The following is a 19,869-nucleotide window of genomic DNA, read 5'->3' as shown; positions in this document are numbered from 1 at the left end:
GAGCCCGAAAACGGGCAAACAATAAAAGGCACTCAATAACGAGCTGCGAAACAGCTCCGGCCCTATTCCCCGGCGGGTACCTGCCCGGGTAAAAACTTTAAAAACACATAAAAGTACTCCTGAAAAATGATACACGTGTGCTCTTCCCCCGAATACAAGAAGACAAAAAGGCGGCCACGACGTATTACCTGTCACGGCGTAACCAGGGCAACGGCAGAAATCACTTACGTTAATGCGAGCCCCACGCCAACGTTAAGCTAAGTTAACGGCCCACCGGGGAGCGAGGGGGGGGGTCGGAAGAGTTATTTTTCATAATTTGCAGCCGATGCAGCGTAATCTGTAATTGCAGTCCCCTTCCCCGCCATTGACTCCGGCCGAGCCCCGGGGACTTAAGCCCCACGCAAATCGCGATTGATGGTCCCTGTCACAGGGAAAGCCCGGACTCCGGGACTGCCGGATTAGGGCGATCCGGGTTGCAGCGCTCTGGCGGCCCATCGCCCCTCCGGACGACCCTTGGCGAACCGATTTCGCACCAGCTGCTCAAACAAGACGGGTGAAAAATGCGAAATCCGGATACCTCCTAAACACTGCATCAAGTTTTTACAAGAAATTTTTATTGCAGCGAAATTTTAAAAAACAACACATAAAATATTGTTAAAAAATAAATTAATGGAATAATAACTTCAAGAAATTAATATTTTGAAGAATAATCCTGAAAAGTTCCTCATCGTCCTCATACAAATAATAGCCGATGATCGAGTAACCCGCGTGTTTCAACAATGAAACTGGCGCCACGGCATGATAATTTGATAATATGTTTTGGCAATGTTTAACATGAAGAGGAAGGTTTTATTGTGACGAGGCTGAATTGGATCCGGTAACTTGACTGTTTTACTGATAACACTGTCGTTTTAGGATAATGAAGGAAAGTAAAAATGTTCAACAATGAACGCTATCTACTGGAGTTTAGGGTTCATCCACTGGAGTTAGTTAGGGTTAAAATTTCAACTATCAAAATATCATCAAACAGGCAATGGCTTCGTTCAAATGTAGAAGTAATTTTCACCCGTCATGCCTTGACGGGCGATTTTCTAGTATAATAATTATTCTTAAGGCCGTGGTGACCTGATCCGTAAGGCGTCGGGCTCGTAACTGGAGGGTTCAGGTTTGATACCGGGGTAGATGGTCCTCCGTGTTCGCGGACGATGACAGGAGCACGTTAAATATGTCGTAATCAAAACGTCCTCCAAAAGAATCAATACCTCTGGAAATGCTGAACCTCATAGCGCAGACTGCGCCATTACAATTTTTAGGGAGGGTGTTTTGAGGGGTATTTTTCGCACACATTCAGGGGGGGTCTTCGCGATAATTGGGGGGGGGGGGTGCATCCCTGCTCTTATGGGGGGGGACTCCTGGAGGACCAGTCTTTGTGTTACTTCTTTCAGTAGCCATGAGCCTAAAAGTGCTGCATCTCCTACAGTTTATTTGAATTGCGAATAAATTTACCAACTTCTTTTAGAAAACATTATCCCCACATTTCCACTTTTTTTCTCATTATCTTAAATCAAAATTCCACAGCTTTCAAAACTAAGATTAAACTTGTTGAAATTCCATCCAAAATGGGTCATTCCTTTTACCGTTTCAGAAAAAAGAAAAAAAAAAGGTGATGTTTTCGTTTGTTAGACTCTCCGTAAAATGCAAGAAATGGTTGAATTCCATTTTATGGAATCAAAATGCTGTACACTAACAGTAAAGAATAAATTCGATCAGGGATGTCCCGAACTCAAATTTTTGGGAGGGTGGAAATTCTCTATTTGTCGAATGGAACTCCAAATTTTGCTGAAATCAACTCCAAACTTCACCGAATGATGATAACTCGGCCGAATATAACTCCAACTTTTGCCGAATGATGATAATTTTGAATCCGAATAAGAAATTTTTTGAGAGGTAACGGCGATCTCCCATCGGGGCGCCCTGGGTTCGATCATTTATAATACAGAATACTTATGCTGGGATGCCAATAAGTGTGGGGAGGGGGGAGGGTAATTTTAGAGGTGTTTTGCTCTCATATTGGGAGAGAGGAGCCGGTAAGGACAAGGGGTAAAATAAAAAATATCGACAAGATTACTGTTCAACAGAACACATTTAAGGAAATCGAAATTTTAAAACACAGTTCAAAGTAAAATAGATAAAAGATTTGATAGGTATGGAAAAGAGTTGACAATGGAAAAAAAAAGATTTGCTTTATTTACCCTTCTCTACCTAGAAATTTTCGGTTTTCCATGTCCACTTGCAGCTAATTTGTGTTTGAAATAGCTTAATCAAAGAATTTGAGTGTGCTCCCCCCCCCCCCTCCCGAACAAAACGAAAGTGGAATCTCACTCCCCCTGACAACCTGGCCAGAGAAAAAAAAACCGAGCTGATGTGTGCATCACATGACTTCCTTTTACTCTAATTTAATGTCATTTCCACATTATTGGCAATTTTAATGTGATTCAATTGTTTACTCTCTAAATATCACCAACTGTGGCCAAATTGAAACCAAATTTAAAGTAAAAAATCGCCAAATTTGTCGCCAAGTTGGCGACAAACCTTGGCGAACCAAAGACTGGCGACATATCGCCAAGTGCCAGACAAATTATAACACAACTTGAGTTTACATCGAAATTAACCCCCAAAAAGGGGAAAAATGTCCCCTTAGGAACATTCGAATGCAACCAAAAGAGAAGGTGCATAACTAGACCCCACTAGGAGTTAACGTAAAAATTTCAACTTTCTAGGACATACCGTATTGGGTTATGCAAGATACATACACACACCAGGGTTCGCGTTTACGCGCTATAGCGGGTTTTTTACGCAAATTCGCGGGAAAGGGACGCAACTTCCGCGAAAATTCGGGTCCTAGGGACCCAGAACACCCAAAAGATAAAAACCAGAAAAAAAATTGTGGAAAATGCTGAAGATCTATCTAGTGAATGCTTTTAAGCTTCAATGACCAGGAGAATCAACAGAAAAGGATTAAAATGACCCTATCTCTGTATCAGCTATTCAAACACACCCCTACTGTTGACCGGTCAATGGAATTTTAGTGATAAGACTGGAGCTTACAGTGACCTCCTGGGCAGAGCTCAAGGAGCAAAATATTGCAAGTTCATAAATAGCCCATTGTACTCTATTCTAAGAATAAGTTCTACCTCAACTTTTATCTCGGGGAAATTCCTGAAAACAACAATAAAGATCAAAAGTAAGAGTGGTTTCAATGCAATCTTCAGGATTGATACAGGACAACTGAGTAGTAAAAGCTTATCTATTTTGCATTCACCTAACCAGAATTACTTTTGAAAATTATTATCTTGCATCCTCAATAAAAGGATGGGTGAAAAAAAATGGCGAACATTTTCCCGATCGCGCAAAACACAAAGTTCCGAACTTAAAATTTTTCTTGTTAAATTACTTATGAATATGAATTTTATACAAAAGCACTTTAACCTTGTTCATTTTCTAGTAATTCACCTATTTCTGAGGGGCTATTTTTATTTGGACTTGCAAAAGTCACGTATTAATCGATCGCGCCATTTTGAAAATGGCGAAATTTTAAAAGGAGCACCAAAGCCAACACAGATATTTTAAAAGAGTCACAATGAAGTCAAATTTTCTAATTTAAGATTGCAAATGAGCAATTTTCATACTCATGTGAGAAAATGTTTCGTTTTTGCGATCGCGATTTTTGCGTTGTGTTAATTCGCTTGCGATTTTTTTCTAGTTCTATGAAATTGCCATTGATAATTGATGGAGGGGGGGGGGTGCAAGTTGCTTTTTTTCACCTAGAAAAATGTTTATGAAAGCAAAGGTTAAGGGAAGTGCTTTCTGATTGATCAATCAAAGGCATTTATTTTTTTTCTCATGGTAAAATCCAACTTTAAAGTAAATTTTGAGTTTACCTCATTGTAACTGACTAAATAGTTTCTGAAATAACTAAATCTTGCAAGTGTATTATTTGAACATATGATAATCACAGAAAAAAAGGGCAAAATTAACCAATTTAGTTTATTTCATACCTTTTTCAAATAACTATGTGGATAGTTACTTTTTCCTAAGTATAAATAGTTGTATATTATTCAATTATGTGCTAAGATTTTCTGTTTAAAATTTAAGGGACTCATTTTTCCGCCAAAGGACCCAAATCTCTTTCATTAATGGGCCCTTGGGACCCAAGTTACGGATAGTTGAGCGCGAACACTGCACACACATACGTACGTACGTCACGAGAAAATTCGGTGTAATTAACTCGAGGGTCGTCAAAATGGATATTTCGGGTGTCTGTACGCTCTTAGGCATATATCCACGTGTGATTGGGTCGAAAAAAAAACTCAACATTCATTCCGGGGTAAGAGAAATGGAAATTAAAGCCGATTTTTGAGTGAAAATTTTTTTCCGAATACAATACTTCCTTTTTTGTAAAAGGAAGTAAAAAAGCCGCTCAAAAAAGTCGCCAACTCAGCTGAGCACGCGCCAAGTGCGGCAGTCCTGCCCCTCCGACTCAACCCTTTCCGGCCGAGCTCCCGCCTTCAGGCTCCTACTGCGACGCTCCCGAGGCGCAAGAGCAACTCCTCGCCGAGAGTGATGGACGCACGCCCACTCTGCCCCGTCCCGCGGGAGAAAAGGCGCGAGGAATTTCTCCTTTCCGGATTTCATCCTCTGATCAAAGATGCCAAAAAATATCCATGTACAAACTCTTCTTTCCCCTGTTTTTGCCTATGTCCCAGGCAAGCCGAGATTGAGACATGAGGAGCAGTCTATCAAAAGAAAATGTATCCACTTTTGGCATTTTCTACATCATTTCAGATGGGCTTCATCGAATCCCCTAGCCTCCAGCAGGGCCGCAGAGAGCCAAGGGCCAGTGGCGTAGCCATGGGGGGGGATAGGAAAGTTAGAACCCCCCCCCCATGAGCCCCAAAAAATATGTATATATATATATATATATATATATATATATGTGTGTGTGTGTAAACTCGAGGGCATAGCTTTACTTTTAAACTTCAGAAAAAATTAACCCCCCCCCTAAGGATTTTTTCTCGCTACGCCACTGGCCAAGGCGGGCCCCTTGGCAGTTATGTCGCCGGGCCCCTCACGATCCCAAAAAAAAAGAAAAAAAAAAAAGGGGAAACAAGAAAAAAATGGGAGGGGGGAAAGAAAAGGGAAAATATAAAAAAAAAAAGTGGGGGGGGGGGAATCACAACTGCTTACTAGAAAACAATAACCTCTACTTTAAGTGCCACAAAGTGTGTAAAGTTTACTTAATCTTTTCGTTTTCTCTTATTCCTATTTTTTCCCCCTTTTTCTTCCTTCCTTTCTTTTTTTCTTTTCTTTCTTCCCTCCTTTTTCTGCGTCAGTGTCAACCCCCCCCCCCCCGAGGTCCGGGCCCCTAGTTTCCGACTCGGCTGACATGGCCTCTCGTCGGGCCTGGCCTCCAGAAGTCCAAATGGAACAAATTCTAGTTTATTAAAGGGTGAACTTTGACTTTTCTATCAAACGGTAACACTGCCGTGGGCAGGTAAACGGCAGTATCTACAAAAATAAGTTTTCGAGATACTTTTACTAACAAAGAAAAATGTTGGGAATTTTTTTTTTTTTTTTTTTTTGCGCGCGTTTTTTTTTTTTTTTTTTCTCACCTGAAACCAAATAAGCAAACTTGTACAACAGATCTAATGTACAATAGGTGACAAAAATGCAAAATTAATGGAAAATAACAAAATTAGTTACTACTCTTTACCTGTTTACGGGAGAACAAATCACACAACCTGATTGAATGTGTTGAACGAAAACTTGTTTCAAAAGAAAGAAAGAAAATCTCTAAAATGTACACTAGCAAGGACGGATACAAGGGAGGGGCGATGGGGGCGATCGCCCCCTCCTTGAGCCGAGAGACAGGAAATTTCTTCATGTATATTTTCAATACTGAAGTTTCAAAACCGTAATTTTATATAATAATCGATGGTGTTAGAAGAAAGGGAGCTCTTTCCAGGAATTCTTCCGGAATTGAAGTCTTTAAAACGCAATCGTAGCACATCTCTTATTACTCTGGGGATAGGGGCACGAACTTTCTATAGGAATATTTTCGAAACTGAAGTTCCGAAGTCTCAATTTTAGACGATAGATGATATTAGGGATAGGTAAACGAGAGGTTCAATGCACTCCTTCGATAATTTTTAGAAATTGAAGTTCTAAAGAGTAAAGAGTGAAAACAATCGTCCCCTCCTTGAACATTTTCTGGATCCGCCCTTGTACACTAGTTTTTGGTTCAAGTACTTTGATATGAGAATATGAAGTGGTGATATATTAAAGTTTTAGTGAAATTAGAGCTATCAACCTTGTTCAGGTTTTCGTTCAAAAAGGGCACAGATCCAAAATAAACAGGTGATATCTCCGTGATTTTTTAATAGAAATATTTCTTACTCTGCGACCTTTGTGCTTATTTCTGTACCCCGAAAAGATGATAAAACTATTTTGCTGTTAGCTTCAGTCTTTTTTTATCTTTTTTTTCAACTACTCTGAATATTTTTAAAAAAAATGCATGCTCCCTTTTGATAATTTAGTTCACATTTGACGCGTCTACAAGCATATTTTTTTTTAACTTTTTTTCCCCCCTGTTCACATTTTGAGAGTAAATTTTTCTACAAAATACGGATGCAAGTATTGGGTGTAACACAATTAAAACAGATTTTCTAAAATTGAGAGAAAATCGCTTTTTTTTTTTTGAGAACATTACTTACTCAAAATGGCTCCGAGACAATTTGGCTTAGAATTGAAAAGCAAGAGTTCTTACTTTTGAAATATACTACCCTCTTCTCAAAAATGATTCACCATTTTCTCATTTTTGAAATACTGCTCTACTCAGAAATGATACCTGATAGCACAGACGGTATCATTTCTAAGAATAGGGCTGTTTCAAAAATGAGAACATGTCGAATTGGTTTGAGAATGCGAATGTCTCAAAAATAAGCAAATGTTGTACCATTCCTGAGTAAGGTATTTTGCCGGCCTGAAATTCTTGCAAAGCAAAGGACTTACTCGCTCCCTTCGGGAACTTAAACAGTCTGGACGATCCGTAATTGAACTGAAGTCGAAACACACAAAGCGCTAAATACGCTCACTTAATCTTTAAACTGAGAGCTGAAAATATTTTTCACAACAGCGAGAAATCTGCAGTGAGAAACTGAGAAACAGTGAGGAATTAAATTCCCGCTTTCCTTTCTGCACAGGCATTACTTTTGAGATGGGGGTCTGCTTACTTGAATTTAAATTTGACATTTACTTATTTCTAAGTCAAAACTTCTCGGGAAAAATCAGAATTTAAATGTTTTCATTTCTAAGCAGATGATTTTTAACAGTGAAGTGTACTCACCAGTTGTTGACTTGTAAGATGGTAAGACCCGTATCTTGTGCCAGCTGTTTCTTTTGGTCCTCAGAAGGATATGGATGCTGTAAGAAAAAGAATTTGTCTGCTATAGCAAATTACACTGAAGTACAGTTTTGACATGCTTGAACCAATCTTATTTTGCAATTCGAAAACTTTTAAATCATTGGATCATTTTTGACTTATCTGTCACTAAAATTTTATTCCAAAAATAAATAAACCCTCGTATATATATAATTACCAATGATCGAGTAACCCGCGTGTTTCAACAATGAAACTCGCGCCATGGCATGATAATTTGATAATGTGTTTTGGTACTGTTTAACCTGCAGGGAAAGGCTTTTTTGTGACAAGGCTGGACTCGAACCGGTCACTTAACTGTTTTGCTGGTAAGACTGTGTCATTTCAGGGGAATGAAGAAACGAAAAAAGGGTCAAAAATGAACGCTACCTGCTGGAGTTTAGGGGTATCCACTGGAGTTAGAGTTAAAATTTCAATTATCAAAATATCACCAAACAGGCAATGGCTTCGTTCAAATGTAGAAGCAATTTGCACCCGCCGTACCTTGACGGGCGACTTTCTAGTATCATAATATATTCTAGTTTATTTTATGTATAAAATATCCACACGTTTGTTTATTGTATTTTCATTATTGTACCAATTATTAGGCATAAAAACGTGTCAGAGTTTTCGACCCCCTATATGTTATTAGTAAATGTAAGTAAAAAAAACTTTTATTGAATGAAATACATAATTAATTCATTGCACAATACAATCGGTCCACGCAAGTTGGAAATTCATTTAAAAAATGCTTGTAGTCTTGAAAAACTACACTTATGCAACAGCTCGGAATGTGCTGATAATTTTGGCAATCTGAACTCATAATTATTTTTTATATTTAATTATTCAGAGTTTTTAAAAAGATTTCCTTAATTGTGAGTAAGATGCGAAATTAATTAAATTTGAAAAAGATGAAACTTCTTCCGCAAAAATACAGTGTTTATTTTAAAATTTTCTGAAAAAAAAAACCGTTTCCGAAATTTTAAAAGTATTTTTTTTTTTGAAAGTTCATGTTTTAAAACATAGGATCTGACCATTTTTTAAATAAATTGACAAGTTTAATATTTTTAAAAAAGTATTTTAATCGGTGCGCTTTTATTGTTTACGCTTCTGCCGATGACATCACAAATGATGAAGTGCCATTCACAGAGTGCAATATTTAATTCGCCTTTTTGATTATCATAAAGTGGAAACGCAGTAGACAGATATAAAGCCCCTATAGTGGAGACAGATGCACCAAAGTACATCATTTGTGACGTCATAAAAATCACACCCTATTTTAAAAATCGGGTATTTAAAAAATAATAATAATAAATTAGGCGTTGGGAAAATGAAAGTTTTTTTCTCGCTCCATGCTTTTTTTTTTTGCTTATTCTATCAATTTCAGTGACTAGGGGTAGTACTTTTGTCTGAAGGGAACAACCCCATTGGAGACAATTCACGAAATAAACAGAATTTTACAATAACTTTGCCCCAACGGAAGAGAAAACGGCTTTATATTTCGGTTTGAATCTACAAAATTTAATATTTCCCAAAATAATGCAGCTAATGATATTAATATTTATCACACAAAAGTAAAAAAATATGTCCTGTTTTGAAAGAAAATTAAGCACCTTTAACTACTTTCCAAAATTGGCGAACATTTAAGGTCCTTTTATAAATGCTATTTCATTGTCCAACATCGCTCTAATTGCGAAGTTAAAATAATCCTACGCAAGCACATTATTGTAACGGCACATATTTAAAATTTCCAAGACTATTCCTTTTTAAGAATTTCACTTCCGTTAACTGCGAAATCGACTCGTGCCAACAAAGAACCCTTTTGGCGGCACCAGAAAAGGTTAAAAAATGAGCGAATTTCAATTGTTCTGAAAGGATGAAAAAAAGAACAGAAGAAACGTTCCATTCACATAAGGAAATGATCCGACCAGTCGCCCATTGTTTCCTCGTTATGGAGATGAACGATAAGGTACTTAAAAAAGTTCATTAGGAGATAAAAGGGTTGTTCATCTTTTAAAAGCATTATTACACATTGTGGATTCATATCGCCTAACTAAATGCTTTCCAATTTTCGGCAACAAAGCGCAGTTCCGTTCCACTGGATGCTCTTTATCTAGTCTAACTGGACTTGACGTAATGCATCTAAAGGTGACATTTAAAAATAAACGTAAACAGTTACCGAGCTTGTGTTTTTTTCATGCCTATTTAGACATTTAAATCGATTTTTTTTTTTGCATATTAGATAAATAGATAGTAGGTATGTTTGTTCAACAGGTAAAGAACCTCAAACATAGGCTTGCCACAATGTTAAAACTGCAGATTGGCATCTTTTAGGGGGAAACTTTGTAGCACCAGAGATACTCCCTTAAGGATGCCATTTAGTCACCTATGTCACCCTTAAGGGTACCAGAGTGAGGCAAATGGCACCCTTAGAGATGCCATAGGGTACCATATGGAACCAAATGTCACCTTTAAGGATGCTATTGGAGTGTCTTAGAGAGCCAAATGTCGCTGGTGCAACAATGTTTCACCCTAAGCAGTGTGATATGCAACCTGTAGTTTTAACAGTGCATAAACTTTTTAGGTTCAGTTACGGAGATATTTACAGTGAACACTTTCGTATTGTATATTTATCTTAATGAGTCATGTTATCCTATGAAACTATCAGGGACATCTCGTTAAACTTCTTCCCCTGTCGTTTTCAATCCGCCACGAAGACGAAGCTGAGATAATATTAATTTCGACTTTGAAGAGAATATACACTCTAAGACAAAAAAAAAGTTGCACCAGGAAGGTGTGGACCGATGTGAATGAAATTTGGAGGGATGGTTCTTCTGCCTAAGATATGCAAATGATTAAATTTTCAGGTTAGGGTTGCGCATGCAACCCTAACCTGGATAGCACAGCACGTTGGTTACACTGATGTTACTGTTGCACGCATTTGGCGGCAGTGGACTCAACAAGGCACAGATCAACGTCAACCAGGCTCAGGGAGGTCGAGACAAACCGTACCGAGGGAGGACCGGAGGCTCGTAAGGCAAGCTCGTAACGATCCAACCAGCACAGTTGCAGACATCCAACGGGCTGTGGGACCTTCCATCAATCAGCCAATAAGTGGTCGCACCATTTGCCGACGGCTGCACAACGTGGGACTGCGCTCACGTAGACCGTTACGACGACTGCCATTAACAGCATTGCATCGTCGGAAAAGATTGGAATGGTGCCGTACAAGACGGACATGGAGCGTCGAATGGTATCGCGTAGTCTTCACTGACGAGTCCCGCTTCTGTCTTGGTGGAGACGACAATAGAATCCGCGTGTGGAGGCAACGTGGTCAGCGCCAAGATTTACGGTTTATTGTACAGCGTCATACGTCCACGAGACCTGGTGTCATGGTGTGGGGCGCAATTGCATATGATGCAAAATCACCTCTAGTGTTCATTAACGGTGCTTTGACCGGCCAACGTTACGTTCAACGTCCTGAGCACCCGTGTTCGGCCGCTATTCCAACAAGACAACGCTCGACCCCATATTGCTGCCGTCTCTATAGCTTGTCTTCAAGGCCTAGACAGCATGGAGTGGCCGGCATATTCACCAGACCTGTCCCCAATCGAGAATGTGTGGGATGCCATGGGACGAGATGTCAACACTCCACCCGTACCTCAAAATCTGCCGGAACTCCGTAACAAAGTTAAAGCAGCATGGGATAGACTACCACAGGACTTCATTAAGAACCTGTACGATTCGTTACCAAGACGATTAGCATGTTGTATTCGGAATAATGGCGGCCATACCCCATACTGAATGTTACCCATTTTGTGTATGTTGTTCAATAAATTTTGCTTATATCGTTTTCATTTTCTAATCATTTACTCTTCCATATACACTTAACATACCTTCCAAATTTCATTGTATTCTAAGACTTCCTTCATGGTGCAACTTTTTTTTTTGTCTTAGAGTGTACTTGTCACAATTATCACCTATTTTGTACGTAATGTACGTTACTGTTCTTTCATTGCAAGTTGATAGGTTTTTAGTTCATAGTCTTCATCAGTCTATGTTTAAGTACAAGTCTAAGTCTACTGCACATATTTCAAGTTTTAGGTGAGGTCCAGCAAGTGGTGAACTTATTAAGACGTGCCAGCTACATCACTTTAAAGATTTTAGGGAAAAGAAGATATTTTTAACTCCTCCAGCCTCCGAAGAGAATGTCTGACGACCAGTGGGATCGCATTTATTTTTTGAAATATTTGCTCTATCACTTTATCAGGCAGCACTGACACAGCCAGAAATACTTTCTGGGAGGAGGGGGGGTTGATAAAAAATACCTTCTGGAGGGATTTTCGATGAAAATTATCTTCTGGGGGGGGGGGTGATCAAAAATACCTTCTAAAGAGGATTTTTTGGTAAAAAAATACCTTCTGAAGAGAATTTTTTGGTAAAAAATACCTTCTGAAAGAGGTTTCTTGATCACAACAGCCCTTTCATATGCATAAACTACTGTATTAAAATTTGCATTTCTGTTTAAACCAATGGTGTTCCCCCCCCCCCCTCACTTCACTGCGCCACTGTCAGGCAGTCATAATTATTCCTCATTTATATTATAACGCATTGTTTTATGCGTCTCAGCTTGCAGAAGAAGATGCTGCAAATAAAAGCAATCAAAGCAAAATGAATTGAACTATCAGTCGGTGTCAGCGGCTGGGACCATAATCTATGCAAACAATTACGTAGACAAATTGCTGAATTGCCTCAAATGAATGAATTTTCAAAAGAAAACAAAAACCTCAACCATCTGCTGAAGACAGCTTTTGAGAGTGAGCTACTTCGGGGATTTCGTGCTCCATCCAATCGAATGTGCACGTGACACGCCATTGATAATCGGCAGGGTGCCCGTGGGGCTAGTTGATTCAGACGACCCATAAATCAGACCCGTCCTTCGGTGGCACCCCCTGAGAGGTGAGACCATCGGAGATGAGCCATTTGCAGAATATAGAAAATAGAGAATAATGTTACTTTGTTATTATATCAGAAATGGCACTGAATTTTGATTTGGTCTGGCAGAAAAGTGAGACGGGACTGAAGATTGTGAAGCTGGATGTAACTTTATAAGAAGAATTTCATCAAAGATACAAGACTATCTCGACTGTAGATCATACTTTGGTAAAAACCAGGGACCGATTAAGATATCAGGGGGCCGGGGCCCTAGGCCATATGCTTTTTCGGGGACCCTGTGTAGTCAATCCTTACAATTTTAGCCATTGGCGAAAAGTTTTAGCTATTGGTTTTTAAAAAATAGCCATTTGGGGCACCTAAAAAGTGGGAGCCCTAGGCCACGGCCTAGTTTGGCCTATTCAGTAATCAGACCCTGGTAAAAACATGTTGGTTAATACCGTTTTGTGCCCAAATAAAAATGTTCGACGAGTAAATAACGCGTGATAAAACGGGGTCACCAAACGAAAATTCCTCCGTTATTTTTTGTGGAACATAACAAGGTATTTAAATTCAGATGTAATGAATTATAAACTAAACATAAGTGTTAAATAAAAACTATGTACTATGTGCTATACGTAACTCTGAATGTCCGAAAACTGATTTATGTTGGCATTAGCCGATGAATATCAACATACATAATGCCAGGGCCAGATTAACCTTTGAAGCTAAAGGAAGCTAAGTCTCATTTCAAGGCCTCCCACCTGGGGCGGTTCCAGAAATTTTTGTAAGGGGGGTAAGTTTCAATGGCCAGCGTTATGCTTCCAACATGAAAAAGTATCAGTTAAGAGGGGGGGGGCAAAGAGGATGGCACACCTCCTCATATACTACGGAGCTTCCCCCATGAGATCAAATTTCGTATCGTTTCAAATTGCCCCCACCCCTCCCTTCTCTAAATTTTGCGCAACTTGTGATATGGATCTTGGTGCAAGTTACGTTAAAATACAGTTGCCTTAAATTTTCAGTAAAAGACATATTTCTTAAGTTAAACAAGCTGCATACGTTGTCGTATACTTTGAATATATTTTTCTGTTTAAAATGAACAAAAATCTCAAAAGAGCAATAGCCCAGTAGCCGAGCTCAGTCAATCCTTTGAAATATGACATGCTGAGAAAAAATACCTTGCAGATAGCACCAAGCAAAAAAAAGGTTAACATTGATTTCATGTACTATTTTTTCGGATCTGAAAATTGAAGTTTCGTTACAAGCAGAATAAAATTCATGCCACATGGGGGTCAGCTGACCCTTTGGACCCTCCCCTGAATCCGCCTTTGCGCCCCACCTTTTGTTTTCAGTATATATTTTCTAAAAATTCTATGCACATTGAGACAAAACTTACTAATGCTATATGTATTACTTCCAACAAGACCAAGCAGACTTCCAATTAAAGTTTATCCCCCCCCCAGACATATTGAACTTTTGTACATTACGTATTTCTGCACTCTCATTCGCAGGAGATAAGGGCAAAATGTTGTTTATTTGTTGTTTCAGATTAATCACTTCATAAAATTTATCAAGTGTGATAAAAGTATATTGTAGCACGTTGGGGAAAATTCCACAGATGAAACTAGATTGCTACCACATTTTCTGAACTGTGTCCTCACTCTTTAAATTCTTCCAAATTTTTTATTTAGCAAGTTCTATGGTTTGAATACGTTTAAAAATACTTTCAAAAGCAGAAACTGAAAGTTTAAAGTCATTTTTGGACCCCCTGTTATTTCTTAAGGGAAGCTCATGTTTCCTGAGCCTTTTAGGTAATCAGGTCCTGCATAATGCCAAGGACATCGGTAAAAGACCGAATATTTCCGATGAATCATCACTGAAAGTCGATATTGTCCGATTTCGGTCTTTCACAGTAACATATACACACTTATTTTATGTTACACTTGCATGCTTAAATACATGTTTTTTGATGGAAGAAAACCGAAGTGGTTAAAACGGCAGTTGATGTTTACAGACTTAATCTGCTAACCGGTCCACCACAATCCAAGTTTTGAAATGTACTCCCAAATAAAAAAAAAAGTCGATGAAGTCAGCTGTAGAACATTCAGAAAAAGTAATCTTTAAAACTAATGAGTGTATTTATTTAAAAAACCTAAACTTGACAATATATTTTGCAAACGAGACACGAACTAGACATTGAAGCAGGCTCAAACGATCTCCAGTAGCCAGACTGCTGTTGTCGGACCCAAACAAAGTTGAAGTTCTTAATGCACATTGCTTCAGATCATTTGGCATGAAATTAAATTAGGTTGAAAGTAGGAAGGTGCACGAAGCAGAATTTTATCACAAATCCCTCTCCATTTTATTTAATTTTTTTATAATCTTATCTATAGTTCTATTTAGTAGGGGAATGTGGGGGAAAATGAAAGATTTAAGATGACTGGAGCTTTTTCGACAGGAACAAATTGGATATTTGTTTTGAAAATTACAGTATATCAAGAAAGAACATTGCATTTAAAATAAAAATTGCATTGAAACAGTATTTTTTTTTAAATTTTGGCATTAAATTTGTGCCTTGAAAAAAAAGTGAATTTTCATTTTTTTTCATGGGGTAAAGGGAAAAATAAAATATTATTCAAATGAAATATTTCCTATTCGATTACGAAAAATATTTTTGATCAAATGAATCAGTAAATAAAAGGTTGAATGAATAAATGAAAAGATAAATCAAACAATAAACGAATAATTGAATAAATAAATTAATTAATGTAAGAAGAAAAATAAATGAGTGAGAAAAAGAAGGAATAAGTAAGAAAATAAGTGAATGAACGAATAATTTTTTTTAAAGTGAATTACTAAAAAGGAACAATAATACATAAATGAATACGGAAGGGATTTAGTAAATGATTAAGTGAGTAAACGAAATAAACTACCGTAAAACCCCTCCTGACGGACACCCCTCTATGCGGACACCTTTCTTATGCGGGCAATTTTAATTCTCCGATTCCAAGGCAAATAACATTATTAAACTCCCTGTCCTGCGGACACCCCTATCTTGCGGACAAAAAAATTTGTCCCGTTACTGTCCGCATTAGAGGGGTTTTACTGTATCAATTTTTGAAAATTGCCTGTATTATCATATGCTTTAATCTCTTTTTTTTTTCCTGACTTGAGTAGACTACAGGTGCTACCACATAGTTAAAATATTACCAGATAGGTGGCACGAAAAGCAGTAAACATTTCACCATTTTACTTTGCCCCACATCACTAGCGTAGCCGGAAATACCATCTGGAGGGGATTTTTTGATGAAAAAATATATCTACTGGAGGGATTTTTTCGATCAAAAATACCTTCTGAAGGAGTTTTTTCGATGAAAAAACCTTCTGATTTTTTTTTATTTATTTTTATTTTTTTAACCAAAACAGCCCTTTAATATGCATAAACTATTGTATTAGAATTTGTATTTATGTTAATCCCCCAAACCACCCCCCTTCGCTGCGCCACTGCCCCACATGATCCTATATAATGACATTTTAATTTTCGTTATTTTAATTTATAGAAATAAATTTCTGAAGACAGAAATATCAAACTAAGGATTAAAAATTGTGAATCCGCAAAGCGTTAGACCCGAAGTCGCTTTCTATCTCTAAAAGAAAGTTCCTGCAGTCGGTTTTATGGTCCGCCCTGAAGCATCCTATTTCTGGGCTATCTTCCAACCTCCCTCATTCATTAGAGCTCAAGTACCCTATCATTCTTTACCAGCGACGTTTTCCGGGTTATGTATTCCGCTGATATTCATCAAGCGTAATGGGTCCTCATTTAACCACTCGAATCCGTGCTTCCACGGCGCGAAATCACCCACTTTCACACTAAAGGGGGAGAGAGAGCAGCTACGTGAGGAGACGCGCGCGCATATATTTCAAGTCCATCGGAGTTTAATTTGAATTTAACATACCAAAGGGTAGGCCCGACGAGAGGCCATGTTAGCCTAATCGGAAACTAGGGGCCCGGGCTTTAAATGAGGGGGAGGGGGCAAACTGAAGCAAAAAAGAAAGGAAGGAAAGGAAAAGAAAAGAAAAAAAAGAGGGGGGGGGGGGACTCCCAAATAAGAGAAAACGCAAAAAATTAAGTAAAATTTACTCTTTTGTTATTTTCTCTTATGGCACTTAAAATAGAGTTAATTGTTTTCTAGTAAGGAGTTTTGATTATTTTTCTTTTTCTTCCCCACCATTTTTTCTTCTTTTCCCCCTTTTCTTTTCTTTCCCCCTTTTTTCTTCTTTTCCCCCTTTTCTTTTCTTTCCCCCTTTTTTCTTCTTCTCCTTTTTTTTTCATCTTCCGCTCTTTGGGAATCACTGCTCTAAGGGGATCAGCGGCGTACGCAGACAAATCAGTTCGGGGGGGGGGGGGGCTGTGTTCGAAAGTCTTTGAGCTGGGGGGGGGATACTTATGAACTGTAGCTAAGAAAAGTTCATGTATCGCTTTTCTGATATCAATACGAATGTAAGATTTCAAAAATACATCATAAAAAAAAAATTGTTCTTTATTATAATTTTTATAATTAATTTTGAACATTTCGGGGGGGGGGGGGGCTGTAGCCCTATCAGCCCACCCCCTGGGTACGCCACTGAAGGGGATGGCAACAATGTTGAAGTGGCACCCTATCTTGTAGGCAATTCTGGCTAAATCAATATCTCATGAACGTATTGAACCAATCGAAGCAAAGTTAGAAAATGTCACGGCAAAGGAACGGAGAGTCCAGGTAAAACCATCACCCGTTCAATCTGTACTTCCCAAGGTCCACATTCGTGAAAGCTTGCGTTCGACGAACCTCACCGGTCGACCGGTGAGTAACCGGTTGCTAACCACAGCATTATTGAGAGCTACCGGTTAACTGGTTGCTTCCGATGTCGTTTTATGAGCCTCACCGGTTAATCTACCGGTCGACCGCAACTCTAGCTGTTTGATAGGTAGATGGGTCCACGTGACATTTTTGACCAATTATATGTATTTTTCACCTGCGTATTATTCGTCTGCGTCATGTCTGCGCAAGTAACTGATGATCAACCGAAGGCGTTCGATGAAGCATTGGTTCGTGAACAGGTTAGTAACCGCTGACGTCATTACTGTCACGTGATTAACCAACCGATCGCTACCGGTCGTGCTTGTCGAACGTAAGCAAAGAAAATATCCCCAAGAAGAAAAATTAAACTTCCATCTTCGAACTCTTTCCTCTTGCTCTTGAAATCGTTTTTCATCCTCGTGCTCTTGTTACCGCCCAAGTACATCGTAATTTCTTTCCGAGGGACGCTTTCCGAGTTATAAATCCCGCTAAAATTCATCAAGTATAATGATCCTCCATTCAAACACCGCCTCTCACGGCCGAAGAATAATTTGCCACTTCTAGTAAAAGGGGAGGGTGTTGGAGCTTGTGCATAAATTTCATGCCCTATGGTATTTCATTCGAATGTTTCATGCTACAAAAGACGTTTCGCCTGATAAAATCGGACGCATCTAATGTAGTTTACTGAACAGAGTGCTGTTGGGTCTTCTGTCGAGTTAAATGCTTGACGTGCAATGGAGATTTGCGAATGAAAGAATTCGTGATGAGTTATGAAAAACGTAACTTGGGGATTTTACGATTATACATTCTGCTCAAAACTAGTTAGAAGATATGTACGTTTGGTAGAGGACTGAATTTGGCAAAAAGACCAATGGAAAGTTCATGTCTATCTTTGTTTTGTTTTTTAAATGAATACTACAGAGGAAAATTGTTTCAGCTTTTTTACGAACATTGCGTAAGGGGAGGGGGACGTCAAGCTAGAGGCTAAAAAGGAATTCTGTAAAAAATAGCTACAGGTATGTTTTCGTTCATAAAATGTAATTCACGCTGTAATGTTCAGCCTTTTTGAAACGAATACGTCAGAGGAAAATTGTTTCATTTCTAAAGAGAGAAAACTTCAAGATTGAGGCTTAAAAGGAATTCTGTTAAAAAAAAAAAAAATCTTGCTTTGCGACAAATATTATAATAATCAATTTCCAACAAACACGTAGTATTAAAGTTTGTACTCTTTTTTACCCTTACGTGATTAAAGTACACAACTGGGAAGAAGCAAATAAACAATTTTTCTTCATACAAACAATACTGATTACAACTGCTTTGATTCTGATCATCCATACATAAACATTTGAAATTGAACACATTGCAAGTACATGACACATCTAAAGAAACTACGGATATTTTCGGATTGAATTTGAATGCTAAACATTTTATTAAAAAAAGTAGAAAAATCGAAGCTTAAAATAAAATAAAAACAGCATACTTATCATATGAATTTACCGATCAATGTCACAGGTCTCCACATAAGGTTTCTAATAGTGGAAGCCAGATTGCTCAAAGAATCAAAACATAAAGAATTTGCTTCAAACCATGAAAATAAAAATGTTGCTGTCAATTCAAAGTTTTTGTTATTCAAGACTGTAGACAGATTTTGAAATTTTATTTTATTTTTATTTATTAATTTTTTGGAATTACGTATGTTCTGTATTTTCCTTTTTAATTTTCGAGTTTGTATACTCTATAATTGATTATTCTCTCTCCCCCCCCTCCCCCCCCAAAAAAAACATCCCTTTGTATCCATTTCGATCTGTCTTTTCAGATTTTTTACTCCAAACAGTCACAATTACCGTATCTAAGCGTTTCAGATTAAATAATCTTCCGAAAATATAAATTAGTAAAATAACAAGTACAATATTCAATGGGAAAAAAATTTGTCGAAAAATAGATTGATAAATAGTGCGAAAAAAAAGCAGACGATAATATATCATGTACCAGAAATGAAAATATCTTCTCGGATATTGATAATGGATACATTTGACTCGATATCTACCAATCACAAAGCGAATACAAAGCCACGTGAAAGTGAAACTCATGATCAATCCTGATTGCTTGATAAAGAAACAGAAGCACTTTAGTACAAATTTAGCGAAAGCAGGGGTGCCCATCCCCCAAGTTCAATGGCGCAAATCCCCCACCCCCAAAAAAATTTCTCAACACACTTTCCCTTGAAATACACCTCCAACTCAGTGATTCCAGCCGAGGACTGCTTATTAGCGCTCATCAGCCCGGCATAGGAAGCCGGGCTGATGAGGGCTAATAAGCACGAAACTGCAGTCCTCGGCTGGAATGACTTGAGTTGGCGGTGTATTTCATGTATTTCTGGGGCCTTAGCATTGGCTATAAGGCGGTAACTTACTAAAAACACTTTTCCTTTTTTATTTCTTTACTAGCTGCGTGCCCGGCGTTGCACGGGCTACCTCGAAAATATAAGTTATGTCAAGTGACGCGAGTTCAATACTCAGACTTGAACCAAAAAAAAGGCCAGCGAAATTTTGCGGCAGATTGCGGAAAACTCCCAAAAAGTAAACATTTTAAATCCCCTGTGATTACAGGAAAAGC

General features: G+C 38.3%; 1 protein-coding gene across 1 annotated transcript in view; it reads right to left on the bottom strand.

The window, feature by feature from the left end:
• The window catches only part of LOC129229828 (homeobox protein Meis2-like), a gene marked incomplete at its 5' end in the record, with an annotated part of 50,869 nt that overhangs the window by 18,222 nt on the left and 12,778 nt on the right, over positions 1-19,869 (bottom strand). Inside the window, 1 exon segment of the mRNA XM_054864202.1 lies at positions 7,406-7,482. Within this exon segment, the coding sequence (XP_054720177.1) occupies positions 7,406-7,482 (77 nt within the window).

The sequence above is a fragment of the Uloborus diversus genome, chromosome 9, assembly GCF_026930045.1.
Source record: "Uloborus diversus isolate 005 chromosome 9, Udiv.v.3.1, whole genome shotgun sequence".
NCBI lineage: Eukaryota > Metazoa > Arthropoda > Arachnida > Araneae > Uloboridae > Uloborus > Uloborus diversus.
Note: the sequence above shows the minus strand (reverse complement) of the source record. Positions and strands in the feature narration are given on the sequence as shown.